Genomic DNA, 27105 nt, shown 5'->3' on the forward strand with positions numbered 1-27105 from the left:
ATGACTGGGGCGCCCGGGTGGCTCAGTCGTTGGGCATCTGCGTTCGGCTCAGGTCATGATCCCAGAGTCCTGGGATTGAGCCCCGCATCGGGCTCCCTGCTCAGCGGGAAGCCTGCTTCTCCCTCTCCCACTCCCCCTGCTTGCGTTCCCTCTCTCGCTGTGTCTCTCTCTGTCAAATAAATACATTTAAATCTTTTTTTAAATAAATAAATAAAAAGAGATGACTGTTTTTAACTGTATCCTAAGACTAGGACAGTTAAATTTCAACCTGTCTTTTCTGCTTTCCAATTCACTCTATTTCAGAAACAAGAATCACAGGATAAACAGGTCTATGAAGACTTTAAAAGTTAACCATTTCTCTAATGGAAAAAAATTATGCTTTTGAGAAAAATTAAACATATTGTATTTTGGAAGAAATATAGCATTAATGTTTAAGACCCAATTAAAGTTACAAACTGCAGTTGTTTGCTTTTGGTAACACTCTTAACAAACAAAGACCATCAATTCCATGAGAAAAGGCATAGCATTAACCAGAAATTGTTAAAGGAAGAAACAAATATAAGTTGGTTGTCATTTTGACTAGTTCTGAGCACAAACGCTGTTGAATTAGACCTTATATTAGACTTGAGAAACCTTCATATTTTAGAAACTCAGTCTCTTGGAATAGGAGGCAAAAGAGACTCATTGGACACAGAATTCTTCTCATTTAGGTATTCTAGCCACTGTATATATTCCTTTGATCAAACGCTCGGGGATGAATGAATGACCATAATAGCCAAATTCAAGTCTGACCCAAAAATCCTAAAAAAAAATAAAATATTCAAATGAAAAATTCTTGTAACTGTGCAATTAAAATTAAGGCAATCTTTTTAACTAAAAATTATTTTTCCTTTAATTTTTTAAAAATCAGAACCAGGGGCGCCTGGGTGGCTCAGTCGTTAAGCATCTGCCTTCGGGTCAGGTCATGATCCCAGGGTCCTGGGATCGAGTCCCGCATCGGGCTCCCTGCTCCGTGGGGGGCCTGCTTCTCCCTCTCCCTCTCCTGCTGCTTGTGTTCCCTCTCTGTGTCTCTCTCTGTCAAATAAATAAATAAAAATAAAATATTTAAAAATCAGAACCACAGAAGGAAACTTTTTGTAAAACCACTGCATGTCTTATATTCATTTAAAAAAATTCAGTGCCCAGGGCACCTGGGTGGTGTAGTCGTTTAAGTGTCTGACTCTTGGTTTCAGCTCAGGTAGTGATCTAATGGTCCTGAGACAGAGCCCCAGGTCGGGCTCCGCACTCAGCATGGAGTCAGCTTAAGACTCTCTCTCCCTCTCTGCCCCACCACCTCTCCCCCAACACGGAACACTCCCTCGCTCTCTCAAAATATATCTTTAAGAAAAAAATTCAGTGCCCAAGCAAATTAATAAAAAATTCCACAATCTAAGCTCAATCTCATAGAAAATACAAGTGTAAGGTCTACCGGAATCCTTGCTCTTTTATGGCAAATGCTGGTGTTTCCAAGGGAAAGATTTCCGACTGCACGAACAGTTCTCTCACTCTTCGATCTATGACTTTCCCGTACTGGGCACCAGCATCCAGAATGACAACAGCTCCTTCATAGTGGTGGCGGCCATCCTTAAGGTCTCCTCCAGCATTCTCCAGCTGCAAATATTAAGGCAAATGTCCTCTTAGTTATAAAAATTAGAGCTCCTTTAAAAAAGAGTGGTCACTGTCAGCTCCAAAAACATACAGAAACAAAAACTGTTAACTTAGGCCTCTGAGTTGCCAATTCAAAAGCACTTCTTTTAAAAGGAAGATTTTTATATATATCCATACGTGGGCATACATAAACACTTTAATAAAAGCCAGCATTTACTGACTATGTAATATAGTCACTTTACATATAAATGCATCTTATATATATTATCTAACATGGTGGACATACAACCCAGCTGTGCCAAAATATAGTCCTAGTTTATGCCTGTTATACTGGCATTATTACTAAGAGGGCCTCCTGTGAATCTCAAAAGCATCCTAGCTTGAACAATAAATTATATGGTCACCCTATCTAACAGTCACAGTATTCCTATGAGGGATATACTGATGAAGAACTTAAAGTTTGCTGCCAGAGTATAAGCATGCTCAAATTCACTTCATTAGGATTTTTTGTATTACATGAGGAAACGGTTATATATAGATGCATCCAACCCATAACATTAGAATTTTAAAAAGGTTTTTTAATCTTATTTCTGTCACCTATATATTGATAATGCTTTCCTGGAAAGCAATTTGACAAAATGTAAAATTTTTAACTATGTATGCTGGAATAGTTACTTGGAACTGGCTTCAGATTAATGTAAGAGTAGGTGGGTATGGATGAAACAAGATTGCTTGCCTATGCACTGAAATCACTTTAGTTGAATGATACACAGTCTTCATTTTATTCTAGTCTCTATTCTGTTTTTGTACATTTTATATAAGAAAAAAACTTTAGGGGTGCCTGGGTGGCTCAGTCGTTAAGCGTTTGCCTTCGGCTCAGGTCATGATCCCAGGGTCCTGGGATCAGGCCCCACATCGGGCTCCCTGCTCAGCGGGAAGCCTCCTTCTCCCTCTCCCACTCTCCCTGCTTGTGTTCCCTCTCTCGCTGTCTCTCTCTGTGAAGTAAATAAATAAAATCTAAAAAAAGAAAAAAACTTTAAAAACATGTATGTACTCTGGAAAAACACTTGCAGGATGCATATAATCCCATTTTAAAATATTTCATCAAGAATGTATATACATGTATGAAGAAGAAACACAGAGACAGATACACACAAAAATACTAACAGAGGTTGTATCCAAGTAATGAGCTACAGGTGATTTACAATTTTTCTCATACTCTTCAGTATGGTTTTTTTTGTTTCTTTTTTTTTTTAATTTAATTTTATTATGTTATGTTAATCACCATACATTACATCATTAGTTTTTGATGTAGTGTTCCATGATTCATTGTTTGCATATAACACCCAGTGCTCCATTCAATATGTGCCCTCTTTAATACCCATCACCAGGCCAACCCATCCCACCAGCCCCCGCCCCTCTAGAACCCTCAGTTTGTTTCTCAGAGTCCATAGTCTCTCATGATTCGTCTCCCCCTCCGATTTCACCCTCTTCATTTTTCCCTTCCTGATATCTTCTTCCTCTTTTTTTTTTTTCTTAACATATAATGTATTATTTGTTTCAGAGGTACAGGTCTGTGATTCATCAGTCTTACACAATTCACAGCGCTCACCATAGCACATACCCTACCCGATGTCTATCACCCAGCCACCCCATCCCTCCTACCCCCCACCACTCCAGCAACCCTCAGTTTGTTTCCTGAGATTAAGAATTCCTCATATCAGTGAGATCATATGATACATGTCTTCTTCAGTATGGTTTAAATGTTTACAATAAACATTTTTGGAGTTTTCCCCGCTCCAGCTGTAAAATTTGCACATAAAAAAGCATAAGCCAGTCCTTCAGACACTTATGTAATTCTTTCCATGCCTCTTCCTTTTCCCTTTATATGAAAAAACAAAAGACCTCACAACATCACTAACACTTCTGCTACAGTAATGAAAAAAGCCAATAATCACAGCCATCTAGAGGCGGATTTGTGAGAAGGACCGACCACAGGCCAGAAAGAATTACTCAGATCACAAAAATGAAGATTTTAATCATATGAATACTGAACAATGTAGAAAAAGCAGAATACAGAAAGTTTATAAAATATATTAGAGTGCAAGAAATACTAAAACTTTTTCCTTTTAGACCTTTGCCCTTAGTCCACACACAAACATACATACTACTCTTTAAAGAATTTATCTAAAATTCTTTAATCTTAATCTATTTTTTTGTAAAGAATAGAAAGTGTTGGGGCGCCTGGATGGCTCAGTCAGTTAAGCGTCCGACTCTTAATCTCAGCTCAGGTCTTCATTTCAGGGTCGTGAGTTCAAGTCCTGCATGGAGCTCCAAGCCCAGTGGGAAGCCTACTTAAAAAAAGAAGGGGGGAAGGGGGGAGGGGAGCAGAGCAAAGAAAGAAAAGAAAGAAAAGTTTTGGGGCACCTGGCTGGTTTGGTCGATGGAGCGCATGACTCTTAATCTCTTGGTTGTGAGTTTGAGCTCCATGTTGGCTGTAGAGATTACTTAAAAATAAAAATCTTTTTAAAAAAGTGTTTTTGAAGGACTACTTTGTTATTGTGTATATTTCTCAGATTTCAGTCCCCTTATCACTGTCAAAATTTTTACCAAATCCAGTACAACCTGTTTTGTTTTTTTTAACACTGCAGGCAGAGTTCTCACTTTCCATGATTCTGACAAGCATTAATTTCAGTTATCATGGTTTATACCAAGGTTTAGTTAACTAACATCAGTCTGCAATAACATGGCTCAAATTTCAGTTACCATAATTAGCTGTGAGAAATTACATTAAGTACAAACTTCGCTGTCAGCTCTTCAATCCATAAATCACATTAATAACAAATATGATGATCACTGACTGATGTGTCCCTTCTTTTAAAGTTTATTGCAATTGGACAGTGCAAAACAAATAGCTAGAGTACAGTTGTGTTACCTCCTTATTGCCCAGTAATAAATCCACATGACATTTTACAGGGAGCCTGCTTCTCCCTCTGCTCCTTATCCCACTCATGCTCTCTCTCTCTCTCAAAAGTAAATAAACAAAATCTTTTAAAAAAAGAAAGAAACTCTTGGAGGTATTTCATGACATTTCAATTGTAAAGGATAAAATGTCAAAAGCCAAGGAGGCACAGAAAAGATGCAAAGGAAAACACTGTTTTAAGGCATAGAAAAGATGCAAAGGGAAAGACTGTTTAAACTACTCTTGATTCATATTTACAAAGAAAACAATTCTCATTGTGTCTAATGTTTTAACTTATACTAAACAGTTATAGTATTTTATTTCTCTATACTTGTATAATTAACAGTAAGATTTAATGTTTTAACAAAATATTTTAAAGGTCCCCAAACCACTGTAATCTTCACACTGAATAAAACTGCTTTGCATAAGGACCATCTGGGTACCTCAGTCAGTTAGGCATCAGATTCTTTTTTTTTTTTTTTTAAGATTTTATTATTTATTTATTTATTTATTTATTTATTTGACAGAGAGAGAGAGTATGCACAAGCAGGGGAAGCAGCAGAGAGAGAGGGAGAAGCAGGATCCCTGTAGAGCAGGGAGCCCGATGTGGGGCTTGATCCTAGGACCCTAGGATCATGACCTGAGCCAAAGGCAGACGCTTAACCGACTGAGCCACCCAGGTGCCTCTAAGCATCCAAATCTTGATTTCAGCTCAGGTCATGATGTCAGGGTGGTGAGAATGAATCCCGCAATAGGCTCTGCGCTGGGCATGGAGCCTGCCTGAGATTTTCGGGGTGCCTGGGTGGCTCAGTCCATTACACATCGGACTCCTGGTGTCCGCGCAGGTCATTATCTCATGGGTCTTGAGATCAAGCTTGTGTCAGGCTCCACACTCAGGGAGGAGTCTCCTAAAGATTCTCTCCCTCTACCCCTCCCCCAACTCTTCTGTATGTGTGCACATGCATGCATTCTCTCTAAAAAAAAAAAGAAATAAATTACTTCGCATGGTTTCAGCTTGCACAATCATTTTTATGGTCGTCCTACTATTATATAGTGAGGACTGTCTGTATTTCTTTAAATCAACTCATTTTTACTTAATTGAATTTTAAAAGAAAAATGTATACTGTTTTCTTATCAGCTTTTGAAAATGTTCAATCATATGATATCAGAGGTCATTGAGGAAATACTGAATCCTTGACTCATTCTTTCTACCTCAGCTATCAACTTGCCTATCCAGCACAAACTTCAACAACTCAGGGGAAAGCAAAAAGGTCACCAGTAACGTAAGCAAAAGTTCCTTTCCCTCAAAACCTAAACTCTATTTACTCCTACTTCACAGAGTTATAAAGTTTGATAGACTTCCAAACCTTAACAGATTAGAAAAAGGACCCTAATGAGAAAAGAAGCTGTTAGTCACATCAATAGTAGAGACAAATAAAACTCAACAGTACACAATAGAAAAATCTATTATATCTATTTATACAATTAAAAAGTAAACACAGAGACGCCTGGCTGGCTCAGTCTTAGGGTGTGTGACTCTTAATCTTAGGGTGTAGAGGCTACCTAAAAATAAAATCCTTAAAAGAAAAAGAAAAAGAAACACAAATGCCTAAAAGGTTCACATCCCTCTCAACTGACTTGAGGTCATCATAATAAAGTAAATGATGTTCATAAAGATATCTTTTAAGACATCAATAAATGATATTAAGGAAACAATCAAACCATATCAGTACCCTAATTTAACAATAAAGCAAAATAATCTGGCAGATTCTCATAAGATGAAGATGGTATCATTTTTGGATCTTCCTGAATTTCCATGTATCACTGAACAGCAAAACCAAAAACTAAATGACAAGTTATCTCCCCAAATAGAAGCTGGTAGGAATAAACTACCATAGTCACAAACTCTAGTGTAACAGCATTTGTGGGGGAAACAACCGAGTTTCACTGAATAACTTGAGAACAGAATTCCAAGATAGCCAAAAAGGTACTCGCTAGAAACCACAGGGGTCAGGAGCGCGTGGGTGGCTCAATCACTTGAACGCCTGATTTTTGGTTTCAGCTCAGGTCATGATCTCAGGGTCGTGAGATTAAGCCCCAGGTTGGGATCCATACTCAGGGGGGAGTCTGCTTGAAGATTTTCTCCCTCTGCCCCTCCCCCCTACAAAAGCACACTCTCTCAAATAAATAAATAAATCTTTATTTAAAAGAAAAGAAAAGAAAGTACAGGGGCCAATTCGACTACAGCAGTTGCACCGGGAGGAGGTATGCATACTCCAATAGTAACATAGGTAGCAGGAGACCCAAGGTAAGGCTTAAATGGGTGGAAGGAGTTTAATCCCCATGAACTTTCTCAACTAATGGGCCAGGGCTCCCTTCTAGAACAAGGCTCACAAATGAGAAGCAACTGCTGGGAGCAGAATCAAAATTAAGCAGGACAAGGGCAAGGAAGAAGGAAAATAGAAGTGTCAAACTAAAATAGAGGGAAGAATCAGAGCAAGGAATCCTCAGAGAACAAGCTGCCATAATTTTAACAGAAGAGGGGGCTCTATAAAGTTATAAAAGTTATCTGAATCAAGATTCCTTCTAAAAACTCAGGAAAACTATATTCACATATAAGAGAAACAAATTAGAGAAGTCAAATCCTATACAAAGTTACTCAAAGTAAAAAAGAGAGAATAAGGAATAAAAACATCCTACAAGAGCAAGCCAAAAAGAAGAGATCAAAACTAGAAAGTACAATTTTAAATGAACTAAAAGATATTAAGAAAATTATGTAAGGCATAAAAGATTATGAATCAAAATTAGACTATGAACCCAGAATGACCAATCTCAACATATACTTGTGTTTACATTTTTATTTAAATTCCACTCAGTTAACATACAATGTAATATTGGTTTCAGGTGTACAATATAGTGATTCAACACTTCCATAAAACATGCAGTGCTCATCAGGACATGTGCCCTCCTTAATCCCATCACCTATTTCACCCATCCCCCCCCACCCACATCCCCTCTGGTAACCATCTGTTTGTTCTCTAGAGTTAAGAGTCTGTATCTTGGTTTGCCTTTCTCTCTTTTTTCCCCTTTTGCTCATTTGTTATGTTTCTTAAATTCCACATGAGTGAAATCATATGGTATTTGTCTTTCTCTGACTGACTTATTTTGCTTAGCATCATACTCTCTATAGAGCTCCAGCCACATCGCTGCAAATGGAAAAATATGGACCGCTTCACAAATTTGCATGTCATCCCTCCACAGGGGCCATGCTAATCTTCTCTGTACCAACACATATGCTTAACAAATTACTGGGCTTTAAAGGAAAAAACCTTTCAATATTTTGGATAAAAAGCACACATGACTTATAATTCACTCAACTATACATTTGTTGTGTGTAGTTTTCTTTATCCATGTTTTTACAATAAAAAGATTTTTACAGTTAAAAAAAAGGGAACTAACATTTACTTCATACCTAGTATTTCATGTGCTTTACATATTTTCTTATTCATAATGGTATGTACTTCTATTTTGCAGATGAAGAAAATGAGACTCAGATACTATATCACCTGCCTAGGGACACACTGGCAGAAGAAGAAGGTAAATGTAGGCCTTTTCAAACCCCAAAACAAGTAGCACTATAGAGGTGGGTAAATATGCACTATATTTTTGGAAGACTTCAAAGTTATTTTAATTTTTTTTTTTTAAGATTTTATTTATTTATTTGAGACAGAGAATGAGAGAGACAGAGAGCACATGAGAGGGGGGAGGGTCAGAGGGAGAAGCAGGCTCCCTGCCGAGCAGGGAGCCCGATGCGGGACTCGATCCAGGGACTCCAGGATCATGACCTGAGCCGAAGGCAGCCGCTTAACCAACTGAGCCACCCAGGCGCCCTATTTTAATTTTTAGTATTTTGGTACTTAAAAGGTAAGCTTTATTACTTTAGAAAGTTTGCTTACATGAGTGAAATAATGTTCTGCTGATGTCTGAGAAAAGTAGTAGTATACTATATAAATGATTTTGGAAGTTGAATTTCATCAGTACTAAACTTATTCAGGTAGTTGCTCTTCAAAAAACACTTTAGTAGACTTCAGTTGCCAAAATAAAAGTCTTAGGGTTAAAAGAGATTTTAAGAACCACCCCCCACCCACACACACAGACATTTTAGTCATCTGAAATACTCAACTACCCAGAATAATCCTTTCATTACCAAAAGGCTACTGAAGTAGCATATTTACTTATTTAATCTCACCACACCTATAACTTGGGAAAAATTGTACATTTTCTTCACAAAATTATCTCACATCTTAGGTACTTTAGAAATGTCAACAAACTTAACTGAAGGTTTTTCTTAAGAAACCATCACCTCACATACAACACTGAATGAAGTTTGAGCCTACAATTAAAGGGTTAAATCGAAGAGACTCTCTAGCTCTTGATCTTATCATATGCTTGTGTTCTACCCTCCTTTTTTTATTTTTGAAAAATTTTAAACCTACAGAAACCTACAGAAAGGTTGAAAATATGGCACAGGGTGCCTGGCTGGCTCAGTCAAAGGAGCATGTTAACTCTCGATCTCGGTGTTGTGAGTTCAAGCCCCACACTAGTTGTAGAGATTACTAAAAACAAATAAATAAACTTTAAAAAAATTTTATATTTAAATAAACTTAAAAAAAAATCTATAGCACGATAAACCCCACTGTCCACCTAAATTTAACAATTAGTAACATTTTGCCACATTTGCATTATTTCTATCTATATATACTTCTTCCTCTGAACTACTAGAAAATAAATTATAGATATTTCTCTCCCAAAAAACTTTTCAGCATGTACTTACTTCCTACCAACAGGGACATTCCTCTATATAACTACAATACATAATCACACCCAAGAAACTTAGTCCTAATAGTATCTACACACAAATTTCCTCAAATGTCACCACTAATGTCCTTTATGGCTTTTTTTTTTTCCAGATTTGAGAGAGAGAGAGAGCATGAGCAAGTGGGGGGAGGAGCAGAGGGAGAGAGAATCCTGAAGCAGATCCCCCCCAAACCCACTGAGGGTGGAGCCTGATCCCAGGACCTTGAGATCATGACCTAAGCCAAAATCAAGAGTCCGCCACTCAACCAACTGAACCATCCAGGTGCCCCTGGCTTTTTTGTTTTGTTTTGTTTTGTTTTTAATTCCAGAACCCTATCAAAAACCACAGACTCTGTACTCACACTGTCATGTCATTGTCTCCTTTAATCCAGAACTACCTATTCATCTTTTTACGGTCTTTTAGGACACAGCCATTTTTTTGAAAGTTCAGACCAGCTCTCTGTAGAATATGCCTCAACCAGAATCTATTTGCTGCCTTATGATTAGATTCCAGATAAACATTTTTTTTGGCAACAATCTTACACTGATGATGTAATTATGCTTCTTCCTAATAAAACACGATGGCAAGGATACGATGTCATTTTATTCCACTATTGGTGATCCTGACTTTGATCAGTTGGTTAACAAGCCTATGTTAAAAAAAGAAAAAGAAATCGGACTTCAAGTCCTCCCCCTGCTTAAAATTCTTCAATTATTTCCCCCTCAGAATAAAGTTCAATTAAGTCCAAAATACCGTCCAAGCCCTATAAGGCCTTGACCTAATCTTTAACCTAAACTGCTGTTTAAACACCCCATGATCCCACAGAGGGTAATGTCCTCTTTGGCTGAAAAATCCCAACATGGATAAATCAATCTCAGACATGCCAACTGAAAGAAGCCAGACATCTCTAAAATCACACTGTATCTTAAATTTTCCATTAGCTCAGTGACACAGCTGTCACTGCCATGGCCATAGTTATGTACAATTTGATATAAAATCCCTCAAGGGAAAGAGATTCCCTGGAGTCTCTCAGAAAATTTCCCTTAGAGCAGAAAGATGTCCCAAGGTTTGAGCAAAAGAAATATAGCTGAGCTTGGCTGAAATTCACCTAGGATAGACATTATGAAACTTTATATAACTCTATTTCATTTCTCTATGTCATTTCTCTATGTATTCTACAAACACTTGAGCAAGACCCCTGGAGAGTGCAGTGGCTTGTTACTACTAGTAGTATCACTGGACAAGTGCAACCCCTTAACATTTAAAAACTACTTGAAGAAGGACTGAATTCTGGATACTACCTGAAAAACTTCCATTGATATCTTCTGGTAAGATCAAGGAAGTACAAGCATCAAAACTTGCAGAATGAGGGAGGCCTGGGTGGCTCAGTCGTTAAGCATCTGCCTTCGGCTCAGGTCATGATCTCAGGGTCCTGGGATTGAGTCCCGCATCGGGCTCCCTGCTGAGCAGGGAGCCTGCTTCTCCCTCTCCCACTCCCCCTGCTTGTGTTTCCTCTCTTGCTGTCTCTCTCTCTCTCTCAAATAAATAAAATCTTAAAAAAAAAAAAACTTGCAGAATGAGTCATCAATGGCCTGGAAAAAAATTCCAGAAGTGAGTGAGCACTCTCAAGAATTGCTGAATCATCAAAATTCTTGATGGCATAGAAGATGTGTGGAAAAACAGTTCTTGGACAACTCAGGTCAAAAAATAACTTAGAAGTATCAGACTAAACATGAAGAAAGTTTTAAAAATACCAAAACTAATTTAGTTCATATTTTTTTAATTGTAAGTGGTATATGATTCTCAAAAAAGTCTAAGTCTCTTATGATATATATAAAAAATTCTAGGTGTGATTATTGAATACAGTTGACAGTTATACAGTTCATTCTATGTATACGTATACGAAAGAAGTCTGACCATATGCTTATATCTGTTTAGCTGGTTAGTACTTTATACTCTTTGCTCTACTTATGCATGTTTTTAATATTCTATATATAACAGACTGAATTATTGGCCCTAATTCTTCACTATTCCCTATATCCATGCCATTTCTCATATGACTTTGCAGTTCATCCTGTTTTAGGCAGAATATATTTCCTCACTCTTGACATTGGGCTCAACCATGAGACTTGTTTTGGCCAAGGTAATGAGGGCTGAAATGGTAGAGTGCCAAGCCATCTTAATGATTCTACTTCCATCCTGTCCTTCTGCCATCATGAAAACACCATCAACCTAGTAGTCCCAAGAGAAGGATGAAAGTAGTGGAGCTCAGCAATGCTGAGCTGACCCACAAACTTGTCAGCAAAAAGTTAGTTCACATGTCCTGAATGTTTAATACCACCTAAAGTGAAATTTTACAAAAACTGTTTAACACCAAAGCACCCATGGCAGGTTCTCAATCGGTAACATACTATGATTCTGCTTTCCCTGGCCATATATAGCAGAAATGCATAAGAATACAGGGCAAAATTATTCAAAATGGCTGTAATCATGCTTAGCTCTCTGTGACCTTGTCCTTAAGATACACATTACACTGATTCTCTAGCTTTGGAAATTTAAAACATAAATACATACTTATCTTTTTTTTAAGGGGGTAACTAATGAAGGAAAGACATCAGGGAAAAGGAACCACGTAGAGGCACTATTAATTAACCTCTGGAGAGGTAGGCCTGGTGAACCCAAGATTTACCATACCAGGATAATATGCCTCACAAACTGATAGAAAAGTTCTTATCAAACACCTGAAAATAGTTTTTTATATGCAAATACTGCACCAATGCCAAGGTTGCATTTAAAAAAAAAAAAAAGAAATAGAAACCCAGCCTTATTAAATCCCGAGTGCTTCCAAATCCTTTTTCATCAGCTTTATTGTCAAATTATTTTTTTATTTTATTTATTTTAGAGAGAGAGAGTGCATGGGCGCACATGCAAGCAGGGGGAGGGACAGAGAAAGAGGGAGAGAGAGAATCCCAAGCAGACTACCTGCTAAGCGTGGAGTCCAACACAGGACTCAATCTCACGACCTTGAGATCATGACCTGAGCAGAAATCAAGAGTCAGATGCTTAACTGACTGAGCCACCCAGAAGCCCTCAAATTATTTTTGAATTTAAAATTCAGATTGCTATTATCAAATAAAGAAGTTGTTCATTTCTACTGGTACATGTTTATAAAGCCAATCTAAAAGTAGCCTGTTTACCAACAAACCATATCCTATTCCCATTAAAATACAGCTCAACAAGGTACTTTTTAAAATACCCTTAAGGACAAAATATTATGATGCAATTTTTTTTTAAAGAGTTTATTTATTTATTTGACAGAGAGAGACACAGCAAGAGAGGGAACACAAGCTGGGGGAGTGGAGAAGGAGAAGCATGCTTCCCGCTGAGCAAAGAGCCCAATGTGGGCCTCAATCCCAGGACCCTGGGATCATGACCTGAGCCAAAGGCACACACTTAACAACTGAGCCACCCAGGCGCCCCATGATGCAATTTTTTTAAGTTTATTTTACTCTACCAGTGTTTATCTCTTCCAGGCATCAAGTAGATTATTATAACCTAAATATCCTAAACTGTACAAAATAGAAAATACCAAAACCTATTAAGGTATCCTCTGACCCAGTAATTCCACTCCTAGGTATTTATCCAAGAGTAATGAACATCTATGTCCACAAAATCTGGAAACAGTCCACATGGCCATCAACATGTGAATGGATAAATTCTAGTATATCCTACAGTGGAATACTACACAACAATAAAAATGAACTACTAATACAACATAGATAAACCTCAAAAACATTATGCTGAGTGAAAGAAGCCAAACATCACCATACGATTCCATTTATATAAAGTTCAAAGCAGACAAAACTAATGTCTGGCTATAGAAATGGGAACAGTGGTTGCTGCTGGAGGAACCAAGGGACATGCAAGAACTTGGGAGTGATAGAAATGTTTTATATCTTGATTGGGGTAGTGGTTACACAGGTATATACATCTGTCAAAATTCAAATTGTACACTTAAAAGATCTATACACTTCACCTATGTACATTTTACCTCAATAAAAACAAGCAAAACAAAATACTTATTAGTGACCTTTTTCAAACCATGTGTCTCCACAAACTGACAATGTTACAATAAGCAATTGTTTACCCTCAGCCTTCAGGGGCACCAGATGGTCAAGCTCTGCCATGGTGTCAAAAACAAGGCCAACATTCACTCAAATCTAAGAGCCCCTCCATTACAAAACCAAAATCAGGTTAAATCCACTTAAGTGGATTAAGCATCCAATTAACCATCCATTAAAAGTTTGTACTTTTATTCCTAATTACCTTTAATTACCTTTTAAAAAGTTATCTCCTCAGTCTAATGCTGTAAATCTGGTGCCTTATTTCACCCAATCAGATGTCAGGAGTTGGGAGGACCATATCTCACAGTTCATGACAATAATGCAACAATATGAAAATGTTCCACCAAATTATAACTTAGGATCTCACAACAAAAATGGATCAAAGACCTAAATATAAGAGCTAAAGCTACAAAGCTTTCAGAAGAAAACATAGGCAATTATACAAGATTCAAGGTCATTAGGAAATGCTCCTTAGGAGGCAAACCATAAAACAGACTCTTAAATATAGAGAACAAACTGAGGGTTGCTAGAGGGGAGGGGGAGGGATGGGCTAAATGGGTGATGGGTATTAAGGAAGGAACTTTTGTGATGAGCACTGGGAATTATATATAAGTGACGAATCACTAAATTCTACTCCTAAAACTAATATTACACTGGATGTTAACTGGAATTTAAAAAATAATAATAATAATAATAAAAAGGAAATGCTCTTTAGATGAAACACCAAAAGACAAGTGACAAAAGAAAATAAGTTGAACTTCATCAAAATTATAAGCTTTTATGCATCAGAGGACACCATTAAGAAAGTAAAAACCCACAGAATGGCAGAAAATATTTGCAAAACATATTTCTGATAAGAAACTTGTCAAACTAGAATAAAGAACTCTTACAACTCAATAAAAAGACAAGTAACCTACTTTTAAAAATCAGCAAATGATTTGAATGGACATTTCCCCCAAGAAAATATACAAATGGACAATAAGCACGTGAAAAGATGTCCAACATCATCGGTCGTTAGGGAAATGCAAATCAAAATCACCATGAGATACTACTTCATACCCACTATGATGGCTATAATCCAAAAGACAAGTGCTGGCAAAAACGTGGAGAAATTAGAACCTCATGCACTACTGACAGAAATGCTGCAGAAATACTGCAGCCACTTTGGAAAACAGTCTGACCATTCACCAAAAGGTTAAATACAGAATTACTACATGACCCAGCAATTCCACCCTCAGGTATATACCCAAAAGAAATGAAAACTTATGTCTACGCAAAAACTTGTACAAGAATATTCATAGCAGCATTATCCATAATATCCAAAGGGTATAAAAAACCCAATGTCCATCAGCTGATGAACTGATAAGTAAAAGGTGGTATATCCATACAACAGAATATTATTTGGTAATAAAGAATAAGGTACTTAACACATGCCACAATACAGATGAACTTTGAAAGCATTACACTAAATAAAAGAAGCCAGTCCCAAAAGACTATATACTGTAAGATTCTAGTCATATAAAATGTTTAGAATGGGCAAATCTATAGAGACAAAACAGATTAGTAGTTGTCTAGGGTTGGGAGAGAAAGGCAGACCAGGAGAAAGGAGGACTGATTGCTAGAAGGTAGAGGATTTCTTTTGGGGGTGATGAGAATGTTCTAAAATTAACTGTGGTGATGGTTGTACAAATCTGTGAGTATACTAAAAACTACTGAACCCTTTATATGGCACAATCTTATGGTATACGAATATCTCAATGAAGTGGTTATAAAAATATATTTTTTAAAGATTTTATTTATTTGACAGAGAGAGACAAAGTGAGAGAAGGAACACAAGCAGGGGGGAGTGGGAGAGGGAGAAGCAGGCTTCCCGCTGAGCAGGGAGCCCGATGCAGGGCTCGATCCCAGGAGCCGAATGCAGATGCTTAATGACTGAGCCACCCAGGCGCCCCTAAAAATATATATATATATTTTTTAAGAAAAATAAAGAGTAGAATCTAGGTTTTACACCTAAATGCTGACTAAAATTTCAACTTGCTTGTCAGTTTGAAATGTTTCATAAAATGTTAAAGGGGGAAAAAATTACAGCATAAAAAGTTTCACTATTACCAATAAATGTATCAAAACAATGATTTATCTATAATTCATCTAAATTTTCCCAAATTAGTTAGGAATTGTTCATCCAAAATTTGTTCAAAGCAGCATTTTAGAATTCCGGAGTCTTAGATTTATATTCATAATGAGACTCAGAGGATAAGAATTACTAAAACTAATTTTCCAAATTACAGACAAGGTGAAGGTGACTTAAATTTACACAGATCTCAGTAAGTTTTAAGAGACAAAAAGGATTCTGTTCTCCTGTGACAAACAAGAATATCAGAATTTTGCATGCCCAGGCAGCTTTAAAAGTTTGGGAAACATCCCCTGAAAACGTTATGGTAGAGTAGAGCAGATTTTATCTGTTGGTCAGTTTCAACACTGCTGGTTCTCACCTTTTAGAAAACAAGTAATTTGACACTCAGTTTTTAAGAATTTCATAAACTCTTAGCATAGTTACTAACTCAGAAATAATTATTCTAATATACACATTAGGATTAAATGTTAGCCAAATTTTAAATAGATGTCACTGTTGAAATCAAGATCCAAACTCAGGGCAATACGTGCTCTATAACTAGAGTGACCATATGGCCCAGTTTGCCAGGACTATCCTAATTTACACCTGTTATTCCCACACCCACCCATTTATCTCATAGTCTTCATTTTTTAACATTCTTATGAATAACTGCATTAAAGTAACATAGGATGGGTTTGTTACACTTTCACTTTATACTTCCACCTTCTGCCATGGTTTTGTCTAATTCTGTGGAGTACAGGTGCAATGAACACAGAGTTCTCACTTCTAACTTTAGGTTCAATCTGAAAGCCAACCACTCATATACCATTTCTTTTTCCACATCCTTTCCTAATAAAATGAAGTACACCTGGACAGGGACATCTAAGGGTAGCTAACTCTATCCAGTCTTGAGTGCCACAGCCATTGCTCAGCTTGCAAGATGCACCAAACCTCTAGACCACCATCATCTGGGTCAGTGGGAAATGTGAATAAGGTATCTGTAAAGTACATGCAGGAAAGAGATGTTGTGTGTTCCCGTGCATGATTTCCAAAGAGAGTAATTTGAGCATTCTTGCTACAGGAGTTTTGCCATTTATTTACTATATTGTATAAAACTAAAATTTTTTATTTTGTTTCATAATATTTTATTTTAGAGAAATTACAATTTATTTTTACCAATTCCTTTTATGTTTAAGTGCCCCAGTTTAGACAAAGACTATAAGGTCACACTACTATAACCAAACACCTCACTCCCTATCACATTATAATGTATTGTATTAGGGAATGTACGGACATAACTGTATAAACCATCTCCTTGGTCCTCAAAACATGGCAAGGATCCACCACTAGAAAACCAACTAATACCACATTACTACTATAGTAAAACTATTTTTTTAAACCACTGTGATTCTTAAGCAAATACAGAAACGTCTCTATTCCACAATAAGCATGAGAAAAGTATTCTACACAACTCAGAATTATACATGTTATACAAAGATTCAAATTCCTATGAAACGATTACTTTTCTGTTGATTCACAAAGTGCTTCAGAATTATGTTTTAGCCCTGAGGACTTCATTCATTTTGAGCATCTAAACAGAGTCTAGGTTAGAAGGAAACATGAAGACATTGTAAGCACCATAACAGAGGTAAATTTTATTCTTCCGGATAGCAAATAAGTACTCATTACGTTAAACAGCATCCTTTGGAATAGCAATCATTAAACGGCCTTTTAAAAGTATCAAATAGGGCGCCTGGGTGGCTCAGTTGGTTAAGTGACTGCCTTCGGCTCAGGTCATGATCCTGGAGTCCCGGGATCGAGTCCCGCATCGGGCTCCCTGCTCAGCGGGGAGTCTGCTTCACCCTCTGGCCCTCCTCCCTCTCATGCTCTCTGTCTCTCATTCTCTCTCTCTCAAATAAATAAAATCTTTAAAAAATAAAAAAATAAAAAAATAAAAAATAAATAAAAGTATCAAATACATTTGAACAAGTATAGGACAAGTCTACATTTGGTCCAGCTAAAAGACAAGGCTATCTGAAGTTCCTGGAGGAATTTCAGAACCTTCCAAGTCTAAGAACAGGAAACAATAAAAACTATTCCTTTTGTAACAGCTCTTTCATTCGAGATGAAGATTCTTTTTTGAGGGGCAGAGGGAGAAAGAAAGGGAGATAGGAGTGAGGAAGAAAGAGAGAAAATCTTAAGCAGGCTCCACCCCCAGCACAGAGCCCGATATGAGCTCAATCTCACAACCCTGAGATCATGACCTGAGCCAAAATCAAGAGTCAGACACTTAATCAACCTAGCCCTAGATGAATATCTTATTATCTGAACAAAATCTGAAGCAGGAAAAAAAAATCTTTGACCTTTAAAAAAAATGTTCTATAGAGTTATCATAAAAGGACATTGTTTAATACTCAATGCAACCCAGGAAAAAAATCTTGTTATCTTTCAACCTGATTCAAAAACTTAAATTTAAAGGGGCACGTGGGTGGCTCAGTTGGTTAAGCATCTGCCTTCAGCTCATGATCCCAGAATCCTGGGATCCAGCCCTTGCCCCTCACCCCATTCATGCTCTCTCTTACTTTCTCTGTCTCTCTTTCTCAAATAAATAAAACCTTTAAAAAAATAAAATTTGGCTTGTTTTATTAAAAAAACCTTAATTTCTTTTTTTTTTAAGATTTTATTTATTTATTTGACAGAGAGAGACAGCAAGAGAGGGAACACAAGCAGGGGTAGTGGGAGAGGGAGAAGCAGGCTTCCCGCTGAGCAGGCGGCCCGATGCGGGACTCGATCCCAGGACCCTGGGACCATGACCTGAGCTGAAGGCAGACGCTTAACGACTGAGCCACCCAGGTGCCCCACAAAAACCTTAAATTTAAAAATGCCAAATTTAAAATTTTAACAGTAGAGGTCATTAAAGATTCTATATCACAATCAATTTATAAAACACCCTTAATTCAAATATGATTTACCCTAGTCAACATCTAGGTAAGGTGATGGAGCAGGTCCCACTTCTGCTCCAACCAAGAATGTGAGGGTTAGATAAGGCCAAAAAGTGGGAAATTTCACAAGTAGCCCAAAGAACAATATTCTGATAATCCTGCCTTAATAAAACAGAAAATAGTTACTATGTCTGATACTTGACCTTTATAGTATTCATATATAACACTGAGTAGCGGTAAAAAAAAGTTTTTAAATAAACCATTATATAAGATCTTAACTTCTTAAAGACATTATATCAACTCCTTAAATAAGAAAACAATAACCTCTGCTTTGGATAGTTAATCAGCCCAAATGTTTTTATAGATGTTAGGTCTCTCCCTAATTTCTATCATGCAAAAATGTCATTTTAGAAAATCCTGATACAAATTGAAATGTACCAGAATAGGAATCAAAATCAGCTCTTTCCTCCCACTTTAATTTATGAACCAGGATTTACACAAAACTGTCAAGAGTCAAATAGGTGTAACAAAGTAAGCTTGGGTACAGTACTTGTATTTCACTCCAGAGGGAAGGGTGGTTCAGTGGTAAACTATGGAAAAGAGATGCCTACTCAGATTTCCAGGTGGACCTCTTAGAAATACCTTATTTCACCTAATTTATTATGCATATTATCCCAAGTTTACACATCTCTTTACTTGAAATGTTTCTTATGATCAATGACATATCACCATTTAACTGTAGGGAGTTTTTTCCTCCTTAAGAGTACATGAAATAATAATAGATTTGATGAAATATGTTATTTCCCTGATGGTTCCTCCTGAAAGTGCTTCCAATTCAGTTCACATCTAATTGTTACTCCAAACACACACACACACACACAAACACACATCCTTGAGTATGTTTTTAAAGGACCTTGAAATAAAATTAATCAGCAGGGGCGCCTGGGTGGCTCAGTTGGTTAAGCGACTGCTTTCGGCTCAGGTCATGATCCTGGAGTCCCTGGATCGAGTCCCGCATCGGGCTCCCTGCTCGGCGGGGAGCCTGCTTCTCCCTCTGACCCTCCCCCCTCTCATGTGCTCTCTCTCTCTCATTCTCTCTGTATCAAACAAATAAAATTAATCAGCAATTCACTTGAGGCTCAAATATTCAAAAATATATCAAATTGATTGAGACTCTCCTTAAAATGCAAGTTAAACAAAACAAAAATATCAACTAGGAAAAAAAAAAAATGTATGCTCGGGCGCCTGGGTGGCTCAGTTGGTTAAGCAACTACCTTCGGCTCAGGTCATGATCCTGGAGTCCCGGGATCGAGTCCTGCTTCGGGCCCCCTGCTCGGCAGGGAGTCTGCTTCTCCCTCTGACCCTCCCCCCTCTCATGTGCTCTCTCTCATTCTCTCTCTCTCAAATAAATAAACAAAATCTTTAAAAAAAAAAAATGTATGCTCTATACACCTAAGACACACAAATTTGGAAACTGAGTCTTGAACTTTCTGCTGCCAGTTAATTTTGTGAAAATACTCTTCTCAAATCACCACATATCTTTCAAAGTCTGAAATTAGGTTTAAGTCCTATTAGTGGTCATTTCCTCTACCCGCACAAAGTTATCAGTCTCAAAACAGAAAAATGCTTTGCAAGTGAGCTAATGTACAGAAAAGAGCTGCACAATGAGGTTTACATTAGCTTCTGAGGTCAAAAACAAGTTCGACTGTCTTCATTCCCCTTTAGAGCCCCGAGAAAAGAGTTTCACATTGTCTACGCATTAGTTTTCTCGGTTTAAAAGAACATATCGCTACCTTATCATCTTTCCTCATTTGTTCAACAAATAGTATTTTAATGTTTAGGAGGTACTAGGCAATCAATAGTAGGAGAGGACCTACTACTAATATGTGACACTTAGACACCACCTTTGAAAGAGAATACCACCTGCATGAGGCACTACTATCTGACTTAGAACACCAATTCCCACCTGACTTTTAAAATCCCATACACATGAATAAAATTTAATGAAGTAATTTCTTAAAGCCAGGCTCTAAACAGTGTATAGGAGATACATCTTGCTCAAGTTAATCGCCAATTCAAAACTATGCACTTTATCGCTGACAAAAGCGACTTTGTGAGGGTCTGAAAACTCCAAGCCAACGAAAATTTTAATACAGAAGTGAACGCGAAGGTGCTCAATTCAGAAGCGAGACGAAAGAGGAGGGTCTAAAGAAAAAGTGAGTTGGAGGCGACGAGAAGCGCAGCGGCGACCCAAACGTGCTCTCCCCACATCAAGTTAGCAACTTCTCCAACACCCCGGGATTCCCCACTTCCCCAGCCCTCGGACGCGGTGGCCGCGGCTCGCGTCCCGGAGAGGGCTCCCCACCGCGGGGAGCGGACCCACCGCAAACAAACGTGCAAAAGCAGCAGCCAGCGACTAGGGGCGGGGTTAGACCCACGCTCCAACCCTCGGAGAAGGATGGGGGGGGGAGGGCAGCGGAGCGAACGACCCTCGGGTCACCGGCCCTGACCGGGGGACGGGGGGTGGGGAGGAAGGAGGACTGCAATCACGCGGCCTCGCGGAGGGCCGGCCTCGCCGCCGCGGACCCCAAGGCCGGCGTTGGGGAACGGGGAGGGCCTCACCGAGGGCAGGCGGGAAATGGGGAGGCGGGAAGACTGGAGGCCAGCACAGCTTGAACGCCGCACGCGAGGCCCCGACCCTGCCTTGCCTTCCGCGGGCCCCAAGAGGTCCACAAAAGGCCCCCAGCCTCGCGAAGGGACGGGGGTGAGGGCTGAGGAAGCAAACACACACACCCGCTTGCCTCCCTACCTCCACCCTCCGGCCACGCTCCTCGGGCTCCGAGCCCCACAGCGGAGCGGGGGAGGCGAGGGCCAGCGGCGTGGCCGCGGGGAGCTGACGCCCTCCCCGACGCCCGGAGACCGGCGGGCGCAGGAACCCCGACACGAAGACAAAAATCAACAAAGCACCTGCCGCTCCCGAGGAGAAAACATGCCACAGGCCCCGACCGGGGACTCTCCGACGCGCAGCTGCCCGGGCCGCAGGGCTGCGCAGACGGGCTGGGGGGAGGAGGGTCGAGCGGTGGTTCCCTGGCCCCGGAGCCTCGCCTGCTCCCAGAAGCGGCGAGGCAGGGAGCCCCACGCCAAAGACTGACCTTGGAGTCTCCGTTGCACAGAGCCATCGGGGCCGGGGCCGCGGTAGCGGCGGCCACAGTATGAGACGGGGCGGGAAAGGGCCGGCGGGGTCGACGCCGCGGGCTGGGGCTTGAGGAGGAGGCCTGGTCTAGAAGCGGGCGGGCGCGGAGAGGAGCTGGCCAACTGCGAGGCGCCGAATCTAGCAGCAGCCGCGGAGCGCGGGCCCCAGCGCCGCGGGAGAGGAGACCAGCAGCGCGCACGCTGCCCCCGCCTCCTGCTTCCGCCCCGGCCGGCCACTGGGAGGAGCCAGAGCCCGTTCGGCTAGGCAGCCAAACCGCGGACACCTGGCAGATGCCCCCGCCGCCAAATAAGCCCGCCTGGGGAGGAGGGGCCTTCGGTGTCCGGCCCCGCCCCCCAGGTCCGTTCCCACCGCCCAGGTCCGCCTCCGGGAAAAGAAACCCGCAGCTTCTCCGGCCCGCGGGTCCACGGGAAGAAGGGACTGCGGCGCCCGGCCCCGCCTCCGCCGCCAAAGCCCGCCCCCCAGTAGGAACCTGACCCTCCTCCGCCCCCTCTGGTCCTCCCTTGGGGGGGAGGAGCCCGCAATAACAGCCCGGCTCCCGTCCCGCCCCCGCACCGGGCAACTGGCCTTGGGAGGAGGAGGAGCCCGAGGCGGTCGGCCCCTCCTCGCCGTGAAGGCCCACCTCTGAGAAAAACCCGAGCCTCCGAGAGCTTGCAGTAGGCTGCCGGCCGGCGGCCTTCAACCACTGTGAGAGGCTGGGGGAGCGGAGTAGGAAGTCTCCGGAGAGCTGGGTCCTAGCCATTGGCGCGGTCTCATGTCAGGTTGTGGGACACGGGGTCAGCCAAGGCTACTGTGAAGAGTTTCGTCGTGACATCTCAAGGGACGTCAAAGTGAGATTTGATCACATAGGTCCGCAAAAGTTCTACAGCGGGTACAGAATTTCCATAAGAAGGAGGTTTGGGAGCGGCAGTCTGGTGGGATGCTGGGCCAGGGCACTGGCCATGAAGCTCTGTTTGCACAGCACCCTATGTTTTTATTTAGATGGTTTGTGGGGAAGGGGCTACAGTTCTTCCAGCTACTCCTTGACAACCGGCAAGATGAGGTATTACTTTGGTGACCTGGGAACCTAAATCGCGGTTGGAGAATAAATAACACTTGGAACAGCTTCCGGATTCACAAAGCCTTTTAACAAATATTCAGTTACTACGATACAGCCATTTGCTGAGCTCATGCTATGTGTCAGGCTCCAGGTACCAAGGAGCCAGAGTAAGACAACCCTGACTTACAAAAACTCATTTTATTCTAAGCTATTTCACGAAAGTAGTGAGGTAGGATTTATGTTCTTACCCACTTTTTACTAATAAAGAAAACTGAGGCTCAGTGAGGTAATGTGCCTCTCTGCCTCTCGGAATAGGAGGTAGGGGGTACCTGATCTGGGAAAAGATAGACAGTTTATTACTATCGGGAACAAAAGGCCCCAAATCCTAGCGGACCCCTGAGTCAATGAAAGTATTTCACTTACCCTCTTTGGGGTTGAAAAACGGATACTTGAACTTTCTAAAGCCATGGATACTGTGCTCTCTTGGTAGGTCTGTATGAGCAATCAAGAGAACAGTGTAGTAACCAATAGGAGAATCTCAGCTTACATCATTATCCACCCAGAATGAAATGGAATGGAATGTGATGTGCCAGCGTTAGGATTGGCTAAAGCCCATCTGTACTAGATAATACCTATATTAAATATATTCTAGTGGTCACCTGTGCTTATGGCTAAGGTACCAGGATCCTTATATCTAAAGTTCTTCTGCAAATTTTGACTCTATTGACCCCTCCCTCATTCTTGAAACTGGATTTCTCTTACAGTGTATCATAGAGGTGCCTTTTCACCTGTAAGATTGTTCTTGGTCTTTTTTTTCCTATGATAGTTGACACTTGCAGTCACCTTTTCTTGCCACTCTTTCTGTATCTATCCTACAGGAGGAAGCTTATAAGTGTTGCTTTTCTTCAATATTTCCGTTCCCTACCCTCTTCTCTTCTTACTCTTCACTTGTGTTTCTTTGGGGTACTTGTTTAAAAATCAAAACTAGTTTTGGGGCGCCTGGGTGGCTCAGTTGTTAAGCGTCTGCCTTCTGCTTCTCCCTCTCCCACCCCCCCTGCTTGTGTTCCCTCTCTCGCTGTGTCTCTCTCTGTCAAATAAATAAATACAATCTTTAAAAAAAATCAAAACTAGTTTTAAAATGTCCTTTAATAGGCTCTATGACAGCTCTTTCCTCTGAGCTCCAGATCCATATCGCTCTGCACATCCCCAGTTAGATATTCAGTGGTATGTTGGGCCCTAAACTCAACAAGTCCAAAACAAAACTTCCCAAATTTCTGTGCCCAATATCACTGAAACCATGATATTAGAGAGAAAACATTCAGTCTTTCATCCATAAGCTGTAGGTTTTTCATAGATTCCCTTTATCAAGTTGAGGAAGTTCTCTATCCCCGTTTTGCTGAGAGTTTTGATCAGGAATGGATGTTGTCAAATGCTTTTTATGATGTGTCTGTTGACATTATTATATGGCTTTTCTTTTTTCAGTTTGTTAATGTGGTAGATTACATTGATTGGTTAATTTTTAAATGTCAAACCAGCCCTATATTCTTGGAATAAGCTTCAAGTAATCATGATATATTTTCCTCTTCGTTTTTTAAGATGTATTTATTTTAGAGAGAGGAAGAGAGGACCTGCATGCAAGCACGAGCATGTGCGCAAGTGAGTGGGGGGAAGGGCAGAGGGAGAGAATCCTCAAGCAGACTCCCCACTGAGTGTGGAGCCTGACATGGTCCAGTGTCATAGCCCTGAGATCATGACCTGAGCCAAAACCAAGAGTCAGATGCTCAACCAACTGAGCCACCCAGGCACCCCCATACATTTTCCTTTTTATATATTGGATGTGATTTGTTACCTCTTGCTTTCAAATTTTTGCATCTCTATTAATGAGGAATATTAACTGGCCATTTTCTTGTAATGTCTTTAACTGGATTTGGTATCAGGGTAATGCTGGCCTCAGAGAATAAAGTTGAAAGTTTGTGTAGAATTATTCTTTCCAGAAGAGTTGGTATAGAATTGGTGTTATTTCTTTCTTAAATGTCAGGTACAATTCACCAATGAGGACATCTGAGCCTAAAGTTATCGTTGTAATAAGGTTTTTAACTACAAAGTAAATTTTTAAAAGATATAGGGCCCTTCAGGTTATCTATTTTTTCTTGACTGAGCTTTGGCAATTTGTGTCTTTCAAAGAATTTGTCAGTTTTGTCTAAGTTGTCAAATTCATAGAGTGTTATTCATAATATTCTCTTATCATTTTAATATCTAGACTCTGTAGTGATATCAAATTTCTCATTCCTGATATTGGTAATTTTGTTTTCTGTTTTTCCTCAACAGTCTGGCTAGAAAAAAGTTTGCCAACTTTATTGATCCTCTCAAAGAACAGCTCTTAGTTTAATTTATTGCTTTTCTGCTGTTTCATTGATTTCCACTTTAGTCTTTTTTATTTCCTTTCTTCTTACTTTGTGTTTAGTTTGCTCTTTTTCTAGTTTTTTAAGTTGGAATCTGAGATCATCAATTTGAGATCTTTCTTCTTTTCTAATATAGGTATTTAGCTCTATAAATTTCCCCCTAAGAACTACTTTACTGATATGCCACAAATTCTGATACATCATATTTTCATTTCCATTTGATTCTAAACAGTGTCTAATTTCTCTTTTTGATTTCTTCTTTGACCGATGAGTTATGTAAAAGCATGTTATTCCATTTCCAAATATTTGAGGATTTTTCAGAGCTCTTTCTGTTATTGGTTTCTAAGTTAATTCCATTGTGATCAGAGAATATATTTTGTATGATTTGAATCCTTTTAAATGTCTTGAGGTTTGTTTTATGGCTTAGAATATAGTCTATCTCGGTGAATGTTCTGTGTGTACTTGAAAAGGAGAATGTGTATTCTGCAGTTGTGTGGAGTGTTCTATATATGGCAAATAGGTCAAGTTGATTGATAATATTGTTCAAGACTATTATATTCTTGATGATTTTCTGTTCATTTATTCTATCAGTTATTGAGAGAGGGGTTCTAAAATCTCTTTAATTGTGATTTTATCAACTTCTTACAGTTCTATCAGTTTTTGTTTCTTGTATTTTGAAACTCTGTTATTAGGGTCATAAATGTTTAGAATTGTTTTTGATCACTTTCTCATTATGAAATGACATTTTGTATCCCTGGTAATATTCTTTACTCTGACATTTGTCCAATATTAAAATAGCACGCCTGGGGTGCCTGGCTGGCTCAGTTGGTAGAGCATGCGACTCTTGATCTCAAGGTCTGGAGTTCAAGTGTCACGTTGGGCCTAGAACTTACTTTAAAAAAGAAATAAAAATAAAATAAAATAGTATGCCTGCTTTCTTGACTGGTTATTCGTATGATATAGCTTTTGCAACTATTTAACCTGTTTCTGCATTTATGTTATGTTTTAAAGTGTTTTTCTACAGGCAGCAAATAATTGGATCTTGCTTTTTTGTCTGATCTGCCAATTTCTTTTAATTGGAGTATTTAGACCATTTATATTTAATGTGTTTATTAATACTGTTAAGTTTATGTGTATAGAGATTCTCAAGGCAGTAAGCTGGGGCAATTGAAGGGCTCATCTCTGTCCTTTAATGCTTGATATTCAGTATTTCAAAACCATTGTTTCATATATTTTGTCTGATTTTTGTTGTTGTTATTGTTGTTGTTTCAGCAAGAGGGTAAATCCAGTTCCTGTTACTGCATCTTTGGCAAAAGGGGAAGTCTGGAAACCTCTCTTAATGAGTAGTTGAATAATCTTAAACCTGTAAGTCCTTTACCTGTCTCATACGTAGTTTTGTTAAGGGTGAAAATTGCCCTAAATTCAGAACAACTTAGGCAATATAGACTAGTGATGTTGATATTTATTAATGTAATTTTGTGGTTTCTGAGACCAACACATTTTTTAGATAACATTTGATAAAATCCACAGATAGAAATTTCACATGACTTTTCAGATTTGGTGAGTATCATATCATAAAATACTTCAGGTATAATCTAAGGTCATTTCATCTTTCAAACTGTAAAATATTTTAAACTTCCCATTAAAAAAATTAACTTTAAAGCTTATAAAAAATATTAGATGCCAACTTAATCCCAATGTGGGAGGAAGTATATAGTATTTCAAAATCCTTTTAGGATGGTATGTGAATTGTTTCTTTTTTAATTGAAGACAACCGTTCTAAAATGATTTTGTGGGGCGCCTGGGT

At 39.5% G+C, this 27105-nt stretch overlaps 1 protein-coding gene and 1 non-coding gene across 3 annotated transcripts in view; both read right to left on the reverse strand.

Moving 5' to 3' along the window:
- GMPS (guanine monophosphate synthase) overlaps positions 1-23396 on the reverse strand; it is a 64650-nt gene extending 41254 nt beyond the window's left edge. The window contains exons 1-2 of one of the 2 annotated variants that reach the window (XM_044915099.1): positions 23320-23396; positions 1469-1650 (exon numbers count right to left, since the gene is read on the reverse strand). In XM_044915099.1, coding sequence (XP_044771034.1) covers positions 1469-1650; positions 23320-23364 — 227 coding nt within the window. In that variant the 5' untranslated portion in view covers positions 23365-23396. Of the gene's footprint in view, positions 1-1468; positions 1651-21798; positions 22051-23319 lie in introns of those variants that run through there. The other variant, XM_021702677.1, reaches the window with a different exon arrangement.
- On the reverse strand, positions 7826-7929 carry LOC123326981. Its single transcript, XR_006541453.1, has one exon. It is a non-coding gene; the product is annotated as a U6 spliceosomal RNA (small nuclear RNA).
- Positions 23397-27105: the final 3709 nt, after the last annotated feature.

Source organism: Neomonachus schauinslandi, chromosome 1, assembly GCF_002201575.2.
Source record: "Neomonachus schauinslandi chromosome 1, ASM220157v2, whole genome shotgun sequence".
Taxonomy (NCBI): Eukaryota; Metazoa; Chordata; class Mammalia; order Carnivora; family Phocidae; genus Neomonachus; species Neomonachus schauinslandi.